The sequence below is a fragment of the Gracilinanus agilis genome, chromosome X (assembly GCF_016433145.1).
Source record: "Gracilinanus agilis isolate LMUSP501 chromosome X, AgileGrace, whole genome shotgun sequence".
Classification (NCBI taxonomy): Eukaryota; Metazoa; Chordata; class Mammalia; order Didelphimorphia; family Didelphidae; genus Gracilinanus; species Gracilinanus agilis.
In genome coordinates this window covers 73,771,075-73,789,952 of record NC_058136.1, presented here as the reverse complement: position 1 = coordinate 73,789,952, position 18,878 = coordinate 73,771,075, and the positions used below count along the sequence as shown (strand labels likewise).

Sequence of the window (18,878 nt, the reverse complement as noted above, 5' to 3'; positions counted from 1 at the left end):
AAACCGTCTCAGCACACAGGCTACACCAGGTGACGGTAGCCAACAGGCTTCGGACCCATCGGTGAGTTAGAGAGTGTCTCTACTAGGCGCGTGAAGACTTCCCCTGATGGAATGGGCACATGAGAACAGTCTGTTCCGATGGTCGCAAAAGTGGCTCAAGCAGATGCTGTAGAGCAATCAGAGCTTGGCCAAACATGGAAGACGCCAAGGTCATCCACTGCATCCTGGGCCATCGCCAGTTGTCCTGACTTTTGTCTGGCCGCTGGGCTTTGACGACCCTGAAGAGAGAGTGAGGCCGAGGACTTCGTGCAACTCTGCCTCACTGCAGTCTGATTGATGCCCAAGTCAAGAATCGCCCTGTGATGTCACTGGCCTTAGAAGCCAAAAGACAACACTTAGCTATGCAGTGCTTTCGCTCCCCCACGGGAAGCCAACAGGCTACGTATGAAGAGGTATGATGTGGCGAAACTGTGGACAATATATACCAATCACATGCAGAAAGACAATCGGAATGTGTCTCGACTAGTTGAAAATGGTTCCAGTTAATGGTATACTATAGCCCAACAGTCGGCAACCTTTTTGGCCGTGAGAGCCATAAACGCCTGCGGAAGGAGGAGGATGGAGGTGGAAGGCGCTGGAATATGGGGCGGGGGCTGAAGTCTCTGCCCAGACTGGCCAGTCGGGAGGTGGAGCCAGATGTGGCTCGAGAGCCATATGTTGCCGACCCCTGCTATAGCCTGTTCTCCTTTCATGGGGAAGCAGTAGTAGTCCTGGATCCCTCTGATCCCATGTAGGCAAACCTATGGCACAAGTGCTGGAGTGTGCCGGTGAGGGCTGTTCCCCTCCCCCTCTCCACATATACCAGAGGACATTTCTCTCATCATGCCCCCCCCCTGCCCAGCAGCCCAATGGGAGCGCTTCCTCCCTCCCCTGTTTGGGACAAGGGGGCGGCTCACATGCAGCGTGAGGGTGCAGTTTGGGCACTCGGTCTCTAAAAGGTTCACCATCACTGCTCTAGTCTGTGAAGCAAAGCTGGCAGTGATACTGCTCATCCAATATAGCATTGGCCAAAACTATTTGGCCACCTTGGACAGGAAAACCCTCCAGTAGGCAGCCACCTGGTCAATCCAATTACTGGGAGATGAGCTAGTGTTCAGTTTGTGATGCTTGCCATGTGCAAGGTAGTGAAATGCAAGCTGGGAAAGTTTCTGCCTAGACACCACTGTTCTTGAGGGCAGGGATGATTTCACTTTCTCTTTTGTATCTTCAGTGCCTGTCACAGAGAAGGATGTAACAGACACCGACTGCTGATCCTTTTAGAGTTTCCTCTCATAGGATGTGGCCGCTGTGGTGGGGAATCTCCATCTCACAGGGACCAAAGCATCCCGGAACACCAAGTGCCAACAACTATTCTGTCTCTTTTCCTTCCAATGATGCCCAATTTGGGGCCAGGATCTTGAGCGAACATGTCACTTCGTGAGTAAGTTGCTTCGCTAAGGGCCAGATGAAAGGGAATTGAGCTGGGTGCCTTGGGACATGTGTGGGCTACCAGTAGGGTGCACGTTACCTCCCTTCTCCCATTCCACACCACCCGATCCTGTTCCCTCCCTGGCCATAGGAACTGAGCAGAAGCTACTGGCATCGAGCAGCTCCATATTTTGTGTACAGATGAGCCTGGCCCATCCTTTTCTCTCAGTGGAAACAGCGACAGCCGTGCTGCGAGCCCTCATCACCTCTTACTTAGGCCATCACAATAGCCAGACTTCTAACCCATCTCCCTGCTTTGAGGGTCTCCCACACCAATGTATCCTCCTACTGGGCAGGTGCGATCAGGGCATTTCGCAGTCCCACTTCCCCATCACCAAGGTCTCACAGAAGCATTCAGAGCTGGCCCCTTCCCACCATGCCCTCCACGCACCCTACAGCAAAGTTCCGCTGGTCTACCAGCTGCCCTCCCGGCTCCCATTTCTGGGCCTCGCCAGTGACCGCCTCCTAGATCTAGAATGTTCTGGCTTCCTTCCAGACTGATCTTTTGGCTCCCAACTTGCAGAGGAGCCCCTTCCTGGAATTGCCTCAAGAGCTGGTACGGCCCCGCCCCCCCCCCCAGCCCCAGGTTGGTCTTCCATCGAATTTGCATTTCTCTTCTATTTTATGAGTTGTGTATGTTCGAGAGGGCAAGGACTGTTTGGGCTTTCTGTCCCGGTGGCAGGTGCTTGTTACCGTGCCCCGCCCACCCGCGGCCCATAAACGCGCATTGGTTTGAAACCCTCTATGGGCTTGCCAAAAGAGCAGCTCCAGAGGTCCATTTCCTGCTCCACTTTGGGGGACGACACGCTAAGGAACACTCGGGCTGCAGGTTCACATTGAAAACGTAACTTTATAACTTCAACAACCTTTTTCTTCCACCGGCAGCAGTGTTCACCCTTCTAAGGCTTATCAGAGAAATTGCTGGGCTTTGTTGGCTGAAGAGACCTGTTTTTAAAGAAAAGCAATGATTATGCCACCGAAAACTGCAAGAGCCAAGGCTGGGATGGGCGCCGTGCCTATGGAATTGGACAAGCCCAGGGCCTCCGCCGCCGGCAGGATTCAGCCAAGGACAGTGAGGAGGGGACAAGGAAGGGGCACGTAGCTGCAGCTCCCTACACAACTGCCGGTTTTCTGCATCTTACTTCCTGGGCAACTGGCTGGGGGCTGGCAACAGAGGGTTGCCTAGAAAGAGTACCAGAAGGGAGCAGCTGGATGGCCCGATGGATTGAGAACCAGGCCTAGAGATGGGAGGTCTTCAGTTCAAATCTGACCTCCAACACGGACTAGCTGGGTGACCCGGTGCAAGTCATTAACCCCCCCCGCCTTGCCCATACCACTCTTCCTCCTTGGCACTGACTCTAAAGGGGAGGGATACTCTTTGTGTCTAAATCATGTGCCCACTGGGACCTTCTCCAGGCCTACTTTCTAGATTTCCCAACTTTCTGGTGAAGAGTGAGCTCTTGGCTCACTGGCTGGGATCTTTCTTTCTTTAGCAAACACCAGGTAACCAACCTGTTCCTCTTCCCCAACTCCAGCCTGCTCTAAAGATTACAGCTTGGCAGTGTGAGATCTAGGACTGCCAAGCCCCCTTCTTGCTCCTATCCCCCCCCCCCAGTGTTCTTAACCTTTCTTCTTCTTCTTCCAGATGAAGGTTAGCGTCTTTGTCATCCTTTGGTGGTCGGATTGGTAAGGTCTGAATACAGCAATTCACTGAGGCAGAGTGATCGCTCTTATTAGGCCTGGCCTACCCCTGAGCAAGGGCCATTTCTCCAGTTATGTAGATGTCTGTGTGAATAGTGTTTGGTAACTGTGTTCATGTCGTTTCTGTGGCTTGGATGGGAGACTCCATGTTGGCGGGAGGTATTTTAAGTGCAATTTTCTGCTGAATTTTGTTGCTAACGCTCCTAAATGCAGACCGTTTCTGGGTGTTGAATTGGGCCTGCAACTAAGAAAGAATTCTGAAAACCAACAAATGGCAAATCCCCCATTAAACACCACAGAAATTGGCCTAGTGTTGCATTTTAGTTTTCTCAAAAAACTGCTTCTCCGCCATCTACATCCAGAGAAAGAACTGTGGGAGTAGAGACACAGAAGAAAAACACAGGCTCGATCCCGTGGTTTGATGGGGAGAGGATTGGAGTTTTGCCGTTCAAAAGTGACTATTGCAGGTATGAATAGCATGGGAATAGCTTTTGAACAATGCTACGTGTACACCGCAGCGGAACTGCTTGTTAGCTTTGGGAGGGGGGAGGGGAGGGGGGATCATGAATCATGTAACCGTGGGGGGAAAATCTTCTAAATGAATAAATACTTTTTAAAAAGAGCTTCGAGTTTTATTCATTTGATGGGTTTTTAACCTTTCAATTCTGTGATTCTCTCCTTTTCTTTTCCAGAATTCTATTAGGGTGTTTAATGGGGGATTTGTCATCTGTTGGTTTTCTCGACTGGTCCTTTGCTGCATGTCCATTCACTGAGCTGCTCTCTCTGTCTCTGTCTCTTATTAAGGAGAGCATTAAGAGCTCATTTTGAAAGTATGTTGCCTCATTGTTATCCCCCTGAATGGATCACTGTTCTCTGATTTGCTCTTTCCCATGAAGCTATTTCGCTCCCAAAGTGCCATGCTAGGTCTTTGCTAGCTGGTTTTTCTAGCTGGCGAGCCTGGCTCCTTTGTCTTCTGGAGGGTCACATCCCCAGCTCGCTGCTCCTTTATGCTGCCGGCTGCTCAGCCTCCTGGGGGCCTGACTGGAGTAGCTCCCTGGTACGTGGAGTTTTGCTTTCTCCGTGTTTCCCTCGGGTAATTCTATGGCATTTGCTGGAATATATTGTGTGCGTTTACTTCGGAGGGTCCCTCCTGCCCCGGGAACCCAAGTTTTCTTAACTTGGGCCAAACGGCAGTGACTGGTAATGTGAAGCTAAAGAAGCTTCTCCAGTCTGGGGGAAGGGAGCCATTCAAGGCTCTGCTGGGATGGCGGCAGCTACTTACTTACCTGCTGGGTGGCTCCATTAACTTGGCTTCAGGAGAGGATGTTTCTGCAGCCGGTTTCCTCTCTTTTACCCCAAAACTTCGGAATGTAGTAGCTCCAGAAACAAAACTGGGAGGAGATAAATGTCTTCTCAAAGGACCGGGACTAAAGAGTGCTTCCGGCTTCGGATCCATGGCCAAAGAGCTAGGTTTCATTGGCTGTCTCGGGTTTAAAACAGCGCTTGTCTCGGCTTTCATTGGCTTTCGGATATTTAAAAGAGGTTTGCCAAGACTAGAAGAAAACTGGCTCTTACCTGGAAGCAAGCCTACTGTTGAGAGTAAGAGAGAAAAGGGCGGGGGGGGGGGGGGGGAGAAAACTTTAGAATATCAGCCAGAAAATGCTAAGGAGGTTAGAGGTCAGTATTTATCCTCAGGTTAGTAAAAAAGCAACAGCTCCTCCACCAAAGAAAATCAGAATGATCTGAAGAAAGAATCCAAGAAGGGAGCCCAAAGCCAGCAAGGAGGTCCGACTCGGTATTTTTGACAAACCACCAACCCTTCAAGGGTTCTCAACCCCCAGGAAAGGAATTATGGGCCAGATACAGAGTCCTTCTAGGCAAGGTCAGAAAAATGTTTGAATCATAGCCTTGAGCTTGTATCCGAGGCTCAGTTTTCAGGTGGAGACCTTGGTGACGACAGTGACTCTTCCTGATTTGCCAGCCATGAGGCTCAGCCCATCATCTTTCAACTCTTTCTTCTCCTCGGGGGACCTCCTCTTCTGAAGCTCAAGCCTCTTGAGCTTTGGCTGATGGGATCGTGCCAAACCCCAGCCTTGGCGCCCTCCCACCATCCACCACATTGGTCCTACACAAATGCTGCTGAATGATGCTGTGCACCCTCACAACTGGGCCCTCACTGCTGCCAGGCAGCGGCCTGACACATCTACAGGTAGAAGAGGAGGCCTGGATGAACACGTAGCAAGGGAGACCAAAAAGGGCAGGTCAGAGAGGTAGGAGGAGAACCAGGAGACAGTGGTGGGCCAAAATCCTACAGACAAGAGTATTAGGGAGGATAGAGTGGTCACCGGTGTCAACAGCCTGAAAGGAATGAGGACAGAGAAGGTCGCTGGACCTTTATCCAGTGCCAGTGCTACCTCCCTTCTTAACTTGCTATTCCACTCTCCACAGTGGCTCTTCTAAACCTTTTCTTCCCTCTCAAACCTCCCATGGCTACACACACCCTCTCTCTCTCCCTCTCTCTGCCTGGCTCTTTGTCTCTGAATCTCCCTCTCTGTTTCTCTCTGTGTCTGCCTCTCTCCATATCTCTCTCTCTCCCTCTCCTTCCTTCTTTGACTCTCTCTCTCTCTTCCCTCCCTTTCTCCCATCTCTGTCTCTCTCCCCCTCCTCCTCTGTCTATCTCTTTCTCTCCCCCTCCACCACAACCCCCTGCTCTCTCAGCTAAGAACTCTGCCATTAGCCCTGCTCCTTCTCTTGTCAGCTGCTCTTGCTGTGGTGCCTTGTGCCCCCACCACCTTCTCTGGCCTTGTCTCCTCTGACTCAGTGGCCATCCCCTTACCCAGCCAACTTCTCTACTCATGTACTCTGTCTCTTCCCCCAGCTGGGCCCATCTCTCTGTCTCTGGCCTGTCTCTCACTCATTTCCAGGCCCTCCTACCCCCTGACCCTTTCCCTGCACAGTACCCACAATCCCCTGGTGCTCCCACTCAGAGACAAGTCTCACTGGGCCCATCCCTCCAAGATGTCCCTGTATCTTTTGTGCCCTTTGGAGCTAAGCTCCCCAAGAAGGCAGGCTACACTACATGCCTGCCCTTTCCCTGTGCTCCGTCCCCTCCCTCCGCCTTGTACCCTTACCACATGGCTTCTGGTCTCCCCAGAGTTCCCGATGGTCTCCTACCTGGCAGCCCCAGCAGCCTTTGCTCTGTCCTTATCCTCTTCAGGCTGCTGCCCCTGGTGCTGACCACTGCGGCCTCCTGATACTCTTGGTTGTAGGTTGGGGAACACCATGGTCCCCTGGTTCTCCTCCTACCTCTCTGATCATGGGTTTTGGGCCTCCCCTTATCCCTGGAGGTGTCTCGGGCCCTCTCCTCTGCCCTTGTCTCTCTACAGCGCTTGGTGGTGTCACTGGTCACCACGCATCTGGCGGCCACGTCTGTGCCAATGGTTTTCAGGCCTCCCCGTCTTGCCCCAGCTCTGGGCCCCGCTCCGCTCCTGCACCTCCACCTGCCTCTCAGACTCTGAGAACTCTTCATGTCTGGGACAGAAGTCACCGTCTTTTCCTGCAACCCCCCCCATTCCAGATTCTCTCTGTCTGTTGGGGCCACCTCACATCGGGATCGTGGCAGTGGCTGCTGGTGGGTCCGCCTGCCTCAGAGCCTGTCTCCATGCCAATTCAGCTTCCATTCATCCACCAAATCAATCTTCCTAAAACACTCCATAAACTTTGGTGGCTCCCTACTGTCTCCACTATCAAATACAAAAGCTCTGGCATATGTAGTTCTCCCTACCCTGCTCCCTGCTGCCATCTTATCCCATGAGGCCTTTCCTGCTCCCTCTTAATTCTAGTGCCTTCCCTGTGGGTTACCCCTGTGGGTTACATGTGGCTGGTTTGTATGCACGTATGTCCCCTGTGAGAGCTAAAACTGCCCTAAGTCTCTCCTCGGATGCCAGCACTCAGCCCAGCGCCTGGCACACAGTGGGATGGGGCACAGCATGGCAAAACAAATGGTAGTCAATGAGAGAATGGGGCCATCAGAAACCATGACCGGGAAGATCCCAGAGAAGCCTGGGAAACAGCTGAACTGGTGTAAAAGGAAGGAAATGGAAGCACGAGGGGGGCAACAGCAACTGCAGCTGGTGGCGGCAGAGGCTCTATCCAAAGGCCCCTCCTTGTCCCTTTTAAAGGGGGGGAGGAGCCAAAGTGAGAGGCCCTGCACACACCATCCCCCCAGGGTAACGGGTTCAATAGGTTTTGGGGAGCTGACTCTGGCCCAGGTTTTTTCAATCGCGGCCATGAAGCAAATCTTTAAGACTGCAAGTTGCAGAGAAGGGGCAGACTTGCATTGGCCCATGCCGTCCCAGGTGGGAAACGATCTCCAGGTGACAGAGGGGCACGAGAGTGGCAAAGGGGGAGCGCTGCCAAACGCCACGAGAAGGAACGCTTTCCAGGAGGCACAGACGTCGTCCCTTCCCCCCAGAGGGGGGGAAGGGGCTACCTGCTTCAGGAATCCTTGCTAAGCGGCTCCTCGGCGCCTGGACATCCCAGTCTAAGTTGAGGCTGCTCCTCACAGAACCCATGGAGTGCAGGCCTGGCCGGATCTCTCTCGGCATGCTGGAGTACAGCTGGTCTGCAATGACAAGGGACAGACGGTACAGGAGACCACGAGGCACAGGCGGCTGGCTGGCACGGCACAGGGCACCATAATCTCATGCCGACAACTCCGATATGGTAGGACGGAGAGTCAGCGGTCACGGAGGGGCCTCAGGAGGAAGGGCAGCATCAGGGCGGAGCCAGCAAGATGGAGACACGTGGGCTGAGTGGGTACGCAGCAAGATGGCGGGCTGTGAGGCCTCAAGGCAAAGTTGGCACTGGAGAGGCACCCCTTCTCTGCTGCCACTGGGCTGCTCAGCTGCCAGCCAGTCACTTACCCATGGACAGGATGGGACCGCGGTGGGGAGGAGGGAGGGCTCCCAGCTGCTGGCTTCATGTCTCCCCCTCCCTAAGGCACTGAGGGGGTTCGGTAAAGCCCCTTCTTCAGGCCCTACCACAGGCTACGCCCACACCCTCTCAGCAGCTCCCCCTTCAGGCCCACCACCAAGGGCAACGGACAGCCACAGCTGTGGTGGAGGGCTAAGAAAGAAGACTGAGGCGGGGAAGACAGAGTGCTTTTAGAGACACAGAGGCAGAGACAGAGACACAGGGATGATGGGGAGACACAGAGACATAGAGACAGGAATGATGGGGGGACAGAGACACAGGGATGATGGTGAGACAGAGAGGGATACAGAGACAGAGAGATAGAGATGATAGGGAGACACAGAGCCAGAGACACAGGATTGATGGGGAGACAAAGAGTCACATAGAGAGACAGAGACATGGGATGATGAGGGACACAGAGACACAGGAATGATGGGGAGACACAGAGACAGAGACACAGGATTGACGGGGAGACAAAGAGATACATAGAGAGACAGACATGGGATAATGAGGGGCACAGAGACACAGGAATGATGGGGAGACAGAAGCAAAGATACAGGGATGATGAGGAGACACAGAGAGAGACACAGGAATGAAGGTGAGACAGAGAGATACAGGAATGATGGGGGGAGCCAGAGTCAGCTGATATATCCTCTAACTCTAGTTCCTGTCCTAAATAGCTGTGTGACCGTGGGCAAGTCATTTCAACCCTTGAGGGACTGAGGAAAATGAGCCTAGATCATGCTGAAATTTCTTTCCAATTCAGTGACAACGAATACCGCTTTGAGTGTGATTACCATAGAGGTGACAGACAGATAAGAATCCAGGCACATTGTGGGCACCACACCACCATGCGTGTTGCTCTTCACCTTGGCAATGAGGGAGAGCCAGAAGAGAAACCTGAAGAAATTGAGCTGAAGGCCCCCAATCCCTTTATTTCGGTCCATTCCAAACACAAGCAGCATAAAGTTCCCAGCTGGCCTACCTTTGGTGTCTGCCCATTTCTTGTGTCCTTGTCTGGAGCTTGATCCTGATCGCTTTGGTAGAATTATTGGAGGAGGTACTACTTTGCCGTAGTCCCCACTTGTGGATGCGGCTGGGCATGGAGGCAAACTAGGTAGAGACGAAGTATATTTGGGTGTGCTGGGAAACAGCTGGGAACACTCGTAATCGTCCTCATGCTCCCTCACAGTATCCAACTCTTGGTTGCCTCTCAGAGACTGGAAAGAGACACTGGAAATCTCGTAAGGTGTGGCAGCTGACGAGGAGGCCCGTTCCTGTAGAAAGCCTAGGGAGGAAGTGTAGCGCATGTGTGACTCCACCCATTTGAATGCCATCTGAATGCTTTCTTTTTCATATGTGGTAGGGACAAAAGTCGAGGCCCTAAAGAGAGTCCAGCAGGGATGGACAGCATCCGCTACCTGACTGAGTGACCACCGTCAGGGTCTTCATTTTCCTCAGCTGTCTAATGAGAAGGTTGCCGGCCTGATCTCGAAGGGCCCTTAAATCCAAGCCTCGGACACTGAACATCTAGAAGGCTAAGCACGCCCAGGTCTTTCTGAAATGGGTCCCAAGTAGAGACTGTGCTATTTAAATTGTTAGCAGGGGATCTTCTCAACCACAACGAATCGTTTGTGATGAGTGTTGAGAAAGAGTTTGACTTCAGTAAGCGCAGACGCCAGCGGGTCCAACACAAGGCAGAACATGCCAGGGGTGTGGAGGAGAGAGCCAAAGAACTCTAGATGAAGTCTGGAGGTGGGAGAGTAAAAGAAGGGAATCAAGGAAGGGCAGGCGGAAGAAGTTACACTTGAGCTAGAGGGTCAAAGGAAGAAAAGGACTTCGAGAGGCAAAGATGCGGCGTGTGTGGCGGGGACGGAGGATCATCTGAGGGGGTGCCCAAAAGCAGGAGGGAACAACACCGAACACAGGAAATGAAGTAAGGCTGGAATGGTGCACTGGCAGCAAATTGGTCAGGCTTTAAATGCCAGAAGGAGTTTGTACTTTCTCCCATAGGCAAGAGAGAGCCATTAAAGCTTCTTGAGGAGGGCAGGGATGCATTTGAAGAAATGCAGATGTGAAAGGTGAGCTGGAGAAAGGGAAGGCTGGCGACTGTTGCAATCATCCAGGAGAGAAGCCGCCCGGTCGGAGAGAAGCCCTTATTGAGTGAGCTTCAGTAGGATGCAGCAGCCGGGGGAGAGTCTGGGGCTTGGCCGAGTGGGAAGACGGTAGTGACGTCGAAGGAAGTAGGAAGGCTCGTTTACGGAGAAAGAGGATGAGGTCCGTTTGGTAGCATATCGAGGCTGGGATGACAGCAGGGCGTCTGTGTCAAAAAGGAAGCTGGGGACGTCAGAACAGAATCATCTGCTCCGAAGGAAGGAAGTGTAAAGAGAGAAAGAACCAAAGCCAGATGCTAAGTGGACACACACACTTCGCAGGAGAGAGGAGGAAGAGGAACCCCAAAAAGGATGTGGAAGGAAGGGCCGAGAACGCGAGGGAAGACGGGCTCCTGAGGAATGCCACGGGGTCACTGGATCGGACCAGGAAGAGTCAATTCGGATACCCGGTTACTGAGGGGCTATGAATATAAGCAGCCGAGTCGATGTCAGTAGAATGAGGAGGAGGCACAAAGAAGCTCTTAGGCAGGATGGAAGGAGCCAGCTGAGAGGTCCGGACGAAGGGTGAGGGAGCACCCGAACCAGCTCCCGGAAGCTTGAGCACAGACACTGGCGATTTTGCTTTTGGTTTGGTTTGGTTTTTAACCCTTACTTTCTCTCTCCAGATTATACTAAGTATTGATTCTAAGGCAGAAGAGTGGTACGGGCCAGGCAACTGGGATCAAGTGACTTAAACGGGGTCACACAGCCGGGAAGCGTCTGTGGTCGCATTTGAACCCAGGTCCTTTGAACTCCAGGCCTGGCTCCTTATCCACTGGGCCACCTAGTTACCTCTCTCCTGGAACTGTTTGGAAGAAAGTGATTCAAAATCTGAAAGAGCTGGAGAACGTGAGTAGTCAGAGCCAGATGTGGCTGAAGTGCCCTTTGAGCAGCTGCAGACTTACGGGCCTGACCGCAGGCGATGGGGAAATCCCTTAGAACTCACAACACCAGCACATACTTTCTCTCTCGACTCTCATCCGTGTGTGTGTGTGTGTGTGTGTGTGTGTGTGTGTGTGTGTGTGTGTGTGTGTGTGTGCATGCGCACAAACACACAAGATCTATACAAACCGCCCACTCAAAATAAGAGGCACACACAGGCGTGTGTGTGAGTGAGTGCCTGAGAACACTGGATAGGCTGCAGCCTGGGTGGGTGTGAATGAGTGAGTGAGTGCTGAGAGGGGAGCAGAACAGGCTCGGCAAAGGGATCGCCCAGATCAGTTCCCAGGAGGCACTTGGTTCGGGTCCAAGCATAGCTATTTCCAGTGTAGGCTCCACTGGTGCTCCAGAGTAGAAAGGGAATGCCAGCACGGGAAGAGCAGAGGACTCGACCATGCAGACAACCTTCTAACTGCAGAGCCAACTGCATTCTAAGAAGAAACTTCTCAAACAAACAACGCCTCTTCCTGCCCACACGGAGATCCCCTCCCTGAGAGGCCGAGTCCTCAGAAGGCCAATCTGGACTAGCTTTCAGAAGCTGGCTGATGGGGAGGTGCCAGGAGGTCCTCAGGGGATCAAGAGAGAAAGGAAAGTCACTGATTTTCCACATCTGCTCACAAGCCGAGTTTCTCGGTGTGAAATGGCCCTGGTTTTAAGACACAGAGGCCTAATCCTGGGGAGGTGGAGAGGTGACCCACCCAGATGGCTCAGTAGTACGTCAGCATCAGGCAGAGGGAGGGATCGTCCCCTCCTGATTCTCAGCTAGAGCCCAACAAACCCGCCTGCAGTAAGGGCCTGGGATGCGCCGGGCCCTGGGGCAGTAAAGACACCACACTGCCATTAGCTTCCTCTCACATAACTCGCTTGGTTTTGTTTTCAGACAAGTGTCCCCTCCGTCTTCTATTCGAGAAGACAATTTCTGAGACACGCGGAAGGCTTTCCATTGACTCGGGAAGAAAATAAGTCCCGCTATTAAATGGTCGAGAGCCCAAGGACACTATCCAGCGAGTTCCTCCCAGTTACTGATAACGAGCCTAAGAAATGAAGGGTGCTTCTTCCTTTTGGGGGGGTGGGGGGTGAGGGGTGGGAGGCTGGGTCCTTCTCACCCTAGAAGTGCAGCAGCCACTCACAGGCCCAACCAGGCTGAGTCAGTCTGGCCCTCCTGGGGCTCTGGGGCACTGACTATTAGTCCCAGAATTGGTGTGGCCACCTAGCCGGCTTTTGCCCCGAACTCCTGATGTCCCCAGCAGAGGCGACAGGCATGTACCGCCATGCCTCTTCGGCTGGTATGATTTCGACATTAGGCATCCTAAGAGCTCACCAACAAAACCACACATGTACAGTGAAGCCCCTCTGCTTTCTTCTTTCCCATTCAAGCTGCCTTTTGCACTCCCGGGCAGTTTTGCTCTGCACATTTCGCATGCCTTACCTGAGACGCCCCACGGGAACAGCGGTTTGCGAGCCGATTCCAAGGCCTCGGGAGTCTTTTGTGGGCCACCACTGAAGTGTGGCTCTCTAAATGGGCCGTGTGCACCAGAAGAGGCCAGGGTGCTCCGAGAGAGAGTTTTCCATCTACCTGCTAAACGGAAAAATGAAAAAACAGGAACGTGTTAGCAATGAGAAGAAGGCTCTGCGGAGCGACTCTTCTCAAAGAGGGGTTTCATAGTTGAGTTTCAACAGCATTTCCCTGTAGTGGGAGGTGAGAAAGCCAAATCTGGTCCTCTGAGGCTGGCCATGAGCGAAAGCCAAAAGAAGGGTTCGAAATCCCCTCTGTGGGCTTCGTGGCGCCTGAGATAAGCCAACTCACCTCCAAAGGGGAGATTCGAGTCGAAAAGAAATGATTCCAAGCATGAATAACGAAGAAGGGATTCCACAATCCAGGAGGAAGCGATTGTATATACTAAGGACGGCTAATTACAAGACCTGGAAACATAACTAGGCGCAGAAAACATCGCCTCTGCACCAACGGACTACTGAAAACTTGCCCAGCTAAGCTAGACTCGCCCGGGGGCTTTGTGCTCTTTCCAAGCCTCGAAACTGAATAACGTACTTTTATCAAGTTTATGCAGGAAGGTCGAGCTGGTTGCTTTGGCCTTGGGACTGGGGTGATCCAGGACTTGCCGGCACCACTTTAAAAGCGATTCTGTTTTTTGCTCCACGGGAAGAGGTCTTCTTTTCGGTAACGTGTAAAGCCTTCGAGATGGCAAAAGACATATTTGTATGTTACAGCAAAAAATGCAAGTATTGCCACCTAAGTCTGCGCGAACAACGGATCGGTCATCTCCTCCTAAGAGAACACACACGGCCTGACTATCTTCTCATACTTCCTGTTGCACTACGGGGTTTCGGCACATTCGCAGACAACGAACGTTTGGTGAATTATCTTAGAAACGTAACTTAACCCGCTAAAACGTGACACTCAGTTTGGGAGCGAAGCTATTCGTCGCTAACCATCACCGGCTATGCCACGGACTTCCCTCCTCGAGCTATACATACTCATGGAGACTGCGACGCCCACCAAGAAAATGTGGCCAGGGAAGGGAGAGAACTTACGTGTGGCTGCTACGACCTAACCCTGGCTCCTTCCCAAGGGGCCCTTCTCTCCCCTCCCCTTCTGAGCCCCTTGTGTCCGCACGCCTTCCTTTAACACTGTAATAAGGATTGCACCAACTGGCTGCTTGCTCAAAGGCAGCTCAAACTCAACACGTCAGCTAAGAGGCCGGCTGTCAAACCGAGGTCCGCTGAGAGTGTCTTAAGTTCAGAAAAAGGGGGCGAGCCCACCCTCTTCCAAAAGGTACGTACCAGTTAGTGTCGTCTTCACATAAGTCACTGAGCTCCAATACTTCCACATCATCCAGCATCGGGTCAAAAAGTGTGGTATCAGAGTGGAAGCCGCCCGGCTTGGTCTCTGGGCTGAAGATCTGGCCGGCCATCTTAGGGGTCTTCATCTTGGGCCTCGCTGACTTCTCTATACCCACTGTACCACTACAGCTACCCGTGAATGCAAGAAGCCTCCCAGTACCGTCTTTGGATAAGCCAGTGTTTCTGACCAGGCCGGGGCTAGAGGTATCAATACCACTAACCTGAACTTGCACGCCTTTATCTGCCTTCAAGCTTCTGCCCTCCTTTATCTCGGGGCTTATCTCACCGAAGGGACTTTGTTTTTCTAGCTCACTGCAGAAATCCCTATTCTCTTCTCTAGTCGACCCAACACACGGATTCTCTGAGAAGGAACTGATTTGTCTCTTTCCATCAGGGTCATCCAGCTGCTTCCTAGTTTGGATTTCAAGCCTCCTCGTTGGTTCTAGTAGAATCTCTACCTCGTCCACCTCAAAGTCACCCTGGAAGGCTGCTGCCTCTGTGTCTGGATCCATTACAAGATTCTCTGTGGAATGCTCTCCGCTGATCTGGGAGTCTGGCTCTTTGATGGGGTCGTCGTCCCCAGGAACCATCATCTTCACTCGACCGAAGAAGGTCTCACTGTAAAACAGAGGGAAAGATCAGGGTATTTCCTCTGAATGGCCAATGATTCTTCCATACTTTAAAAGGGAGCCAGGGCGGTAGATAAGAGCGCAAGGCCTAAGGAGAGGAGATTGTGCGTTCCAATCTGGCCTCAGACACTTCCTAGCTGGGTGACCCTGGGCAAGTCACTTAAACCCCACTGCCCAGCTCTACTGCCTTGGAACCAATATTTCGTATCGATTCCAAGATGGGAGGTGAGGGTTTAAAAAAATAAGAGCTGAGATTTTATTAGCCTTCTTTAATGCAATGGAAAGAACACTGAGCCGAGAGTTCAGATTCAAGCCGTGCCATTTTCTAGGCTGGATAACCTTGGGTAAGTCACTTTACACCTCATAGGTTTCATTTCCTCAACTGCAAAATGGGTGGTCTGGATTAGAAGATTTCTGGGGTCTCTACCAGCTCTAAATCTGCTGACGCAGTTCAGAATCCAAGACTTAGTGGACGGTCACCAAATAAAATGGAAAGATCTACCGCTCCGAGCCAATCGGGTGATGAAGACACGGGAAAACTTCTCATTGGCAATTGGCATAACAGGACATCACACGCAGATTAGGCCATTTGATCCTCACAACAACCCAATGATAACAACAGTGACCCAACAGCAGGGTGACATTATCATTCCCATTTTACAGACGAGGAAACTCGGGCTGAAAGCTCGTAAATGACTAGCACAAAGCGAATAAGCAAAGGATGTGAAGCAGAATTTATAGTCTGGTTTCCTAGTCTCCAGGTCTGACACTCTTATCCCCTATGGCACCTCGCTGCCAATACAAAGTATGACATGATACCAGATCATTATTTTGAGAAATGCTGTCTCGGTCAGCCACGTGCACATCTGGGCTGGCGACTTGCATCAAGGACGGCGTAGAGCCGGCTCTGGGGCCAGGCGGTCAACTCAACTGATGGGTTTTGATGAGCATTTACTATGTGAGCCTCTAGCAGGGACCAGGTATTGGGCATACACAAAACTGGGCCCACAGAAAGGGTCAAAAGACAGTCCTTCCCCTCAAGGAGCTCCCGATCCATCGAATGGGGGAGACACCAGGTTAGCCAATAAAGGCAAAGCAAGCTCTGAGCAGGAAGCACAGGAAATAACTAAGAGAGGTGAGGCGCTCCGGTCAAGAGGGGTCCGGAAGGCTTCCCGTAAAAAATGTGATTTTAGTAGAGACTTAAAGGAAGCCAGGAAAGTCAGTAGTTAGGGCAGGCGTGGGAGATGGCCAGAGAGAATGCTGACAGCGGAGAGCCCGGAATAATAAATAATTTTACTAAAGAGAATGATAATGAGACGCCTTACCAATGGAATTCTATGGAATTCAGCAAAAGTATTAATCGGAGGAAAATTTCTATCTCTAAAATGCTCATATTAATAAAATAGAGAAAGAACAAACCAATAAATTGGGGATGAAATTCTAAAAACTAAGAGAAAAAACCAAATGAAAAATTCCCAATTAAAGGCCAGAAAGGAAAAGTGAATGTAAACAAACTCACTGAACTAATGAATAAAACTAGGAGTTGGTTTTATGAGAGAAGCCCAATCAAACAGATAAGCCGCTGGTCAGTCTGCTGTTTTTCAAATCCCTGGTATCAAAAATAGAAAGGGTGACGGGACCTGGGGCGAAGATGAACTCAAAGCAATTCCTGGGATTATACGCCAACGGATTTCGCAATGGACGTGAAATGGAAGAATACCTGCAAAGATATAAACTGCCAAGACCAAGAGAAGAGGAAATCGAATGTCTAAATAAACCTATTTTGGAGAAGGAACTTGACCAGGCCATAAATGAGCTTCCTAAGAAGAAAGACTCGGAGCAGAGGGCTTGACAAGTGAATTCTAGGGAATATGTAAAGAGCAATTAATTTCAATGTTAAATAAAATAGTTTGACTAACAGGTAAAGACCAAACTCCTTTTATGAAACAAATGGGGTGCTGAGGCCTAAATGAGGAAGAGCCAACAGAAAGACACCCAAAGGCCAACTTCTCCGATGAATACGGATGCAAACATACTAAATGAATACTAGCTCGAAGCTATTTTCACCAAGCAGGATTTATACCGGGAATGCATGTAAGGAAAACTACTAACACGATGGATTATATCAATAACAAAAGGCACAAAAATCATGTGATTGTATCAATGGATGCAGAAAGAGCTTTTGACATAACATCACATTCATTCCTATTGAAAATACTTGAAAGCACAAGTAAAATTGGAGCTTGATACCTAAAAGCCTCAGTAAGTATTGCTTGTACCAGGGATAAGCCAGAAGCCTCCCTGATAAGATCAGGAGTGAAACAAGGAAGCCCGGTATCACAAATATTATTCAACAGTGTATTCGAAATGCCAGCAATAGCAATAAGAGAAGGAAAAGAAACGGAAGGAATTGGAACGAGGTAACAAAACTATGATGGTGTCGCTGGAAAACCCTAGTTTCCCACTAAAAAGTTAGCTGAAACAGTTCACAATGTCAGCAAATTAGCAGGGTGGAAAATGAACCCACAGAAATCATCAGCATTTCTACGTACCACCAACAAACCCCTCTGAGGAAGGCAGAGTAAGAGACACCCCATTTAACATGACCACCAGCAACCTAAAATCCCTGGGAGTAAACCCGCCAAGACAAATCTGGGAACTCCTAAACATGATTATAAAAGTCGGATTTAAATAACTGAAGAAATATTCCTTGTCCACGGATGGGCGGGAGGGGCGAGAGCCTTAACAGTGGCAATTCTGCCTAGACTGATCTATTCAATTAAATCCCAATTAAATTCCCGAAAAATGTTTTCTTCAGCTAGAAATAATCGTGACAAACTTCATTCAGAAGAACAAAAGGTCAAAAGTACTAAAGGTATCCATGGCCAAAAGTCTTACGCTGGCTTCCGTGGGGGTCATTAGCAAAACTGGGAACTAGAAAGATGGCTCAGTGGAGCAGAGCAGAGGGAAAGCCCGCAGGAGGGGACGATTGCGTAACCGCTTTGGGGAGAAGAATCCGGGTGGCATCCGGAACTGGCCTTCAGGTCTCCTTGTAACTCATCTCATAGGTCTAGTTCTCCCGTCATGGACTGATCCTTCAGCTCCTCCCTTGGAGTAGTACTTGGTATGGAATGACCCTCCAGATCACCCAAGTTCAAATCCAGCTTCAGACACTTACTAGCTGTATGACTGCACAAGTCACTTAACTTCTGTGCGCCCGAACCTGCTGGAGAAGGCACTGGCAAAGCACTGCAGCCTCCTTCTCGAGTAAACGCCACGGCCGAGACTTGGGCGCGCCACGGTCCAAGGGGCCACAAAGGGTCAGCTACGACAGAACAAACGAGCAACACCAAGGCTGAAGCCGAGTCAGACGACGTCGTTTATGAAAAACAACAATAAAACAAAGTAGAAATTCTGTGAAAACAATTCTAGGACAAAACCACGAAGAAACAAAATTGTGGCTAAACTCTAAAACAATTCCATTTCTTTCATAGGTGAATCTGGTGAGTGGCCGCTTTGGTCTTAGAGGTGCCTGGCTGGTATCTGAACGCCATGACAGCACCGCGGTTGCCTGGCCAATTTATTCCTGGGTAGGAGTGAATAGCAGTGAGTCAGGAGAAGGACCGGAAGGGGCCGAGGGCTCAGTGCAGCCACCCTGAAGGTACTTTCCCCAAAGGGTGAAGAATAAAATTGAAAAGTGCAACCAAAGTGTTTTCTCACAACTGGCTTTAGGACACGCAATGAATAAACAGTGATTTGGGAAGAAGAATCTGGGAAATCAGGAAATCTGTGACAATTCAAAGTTTCTGTTGGCAGGATCCCGTTAACACTCTTAAAAATTATTAAGGCGGGGGCAGCTGGGCAGCTCAGTGGATGGAGAGCCAGGCCTAGAGACGGGATGTCCTGGGTTCAAATCTGCCCTCAGACACTTCCCAGCTGGGTGACCCTGGGCAAGTCACTTGACCCCCATTGCCTACCCTTACCACCCTTCTGTCTTGGAGCCAATACACAGTATTGACTCCAAGACGGAAGGTAAGGGTTTAAAAAAAATTATTAAGGACCCCCTTCCCCTCCCCCCCCCCCCCCGCGTTTT

The 18,878-nt window shown here is 50.9% G+C and overlaps 1 protein-coding gene across 1 annotated transcript; it reads right to left on the bottom strand.

Annotated features, from left to right (window-relative positions):
* Positions 1–2,393: 2,393 nt before the first annotated feature.
* Positions 2,394–14,749, bottom strand: LOC123253355 (SLAIN motif-containing protein-like). The gene is made up of 7 exons (XM_044682549.1): positions 14,097–14,749; positions 13,345–13,487; positions 12,724–12,873; positions 9,188–9,490; positions 7,721–7,852; positions 4,515–4,818; positions 2,394–2,472 (listed from the first exon to the last, which is right to left on the bottom strand). The coding sequence occupies exons 1-7, from the start codon at positions 14,747–14,749 to the stop codon at positions 2,427–2,429; spliced, it is 1,731 nt and encodes a 576-aa protein (XP_044538484.1). The 3' UTR covers positions 2,394–2,426.
* Positions 14,750–18,878: the final 4,129 nt, after the last annotated feature.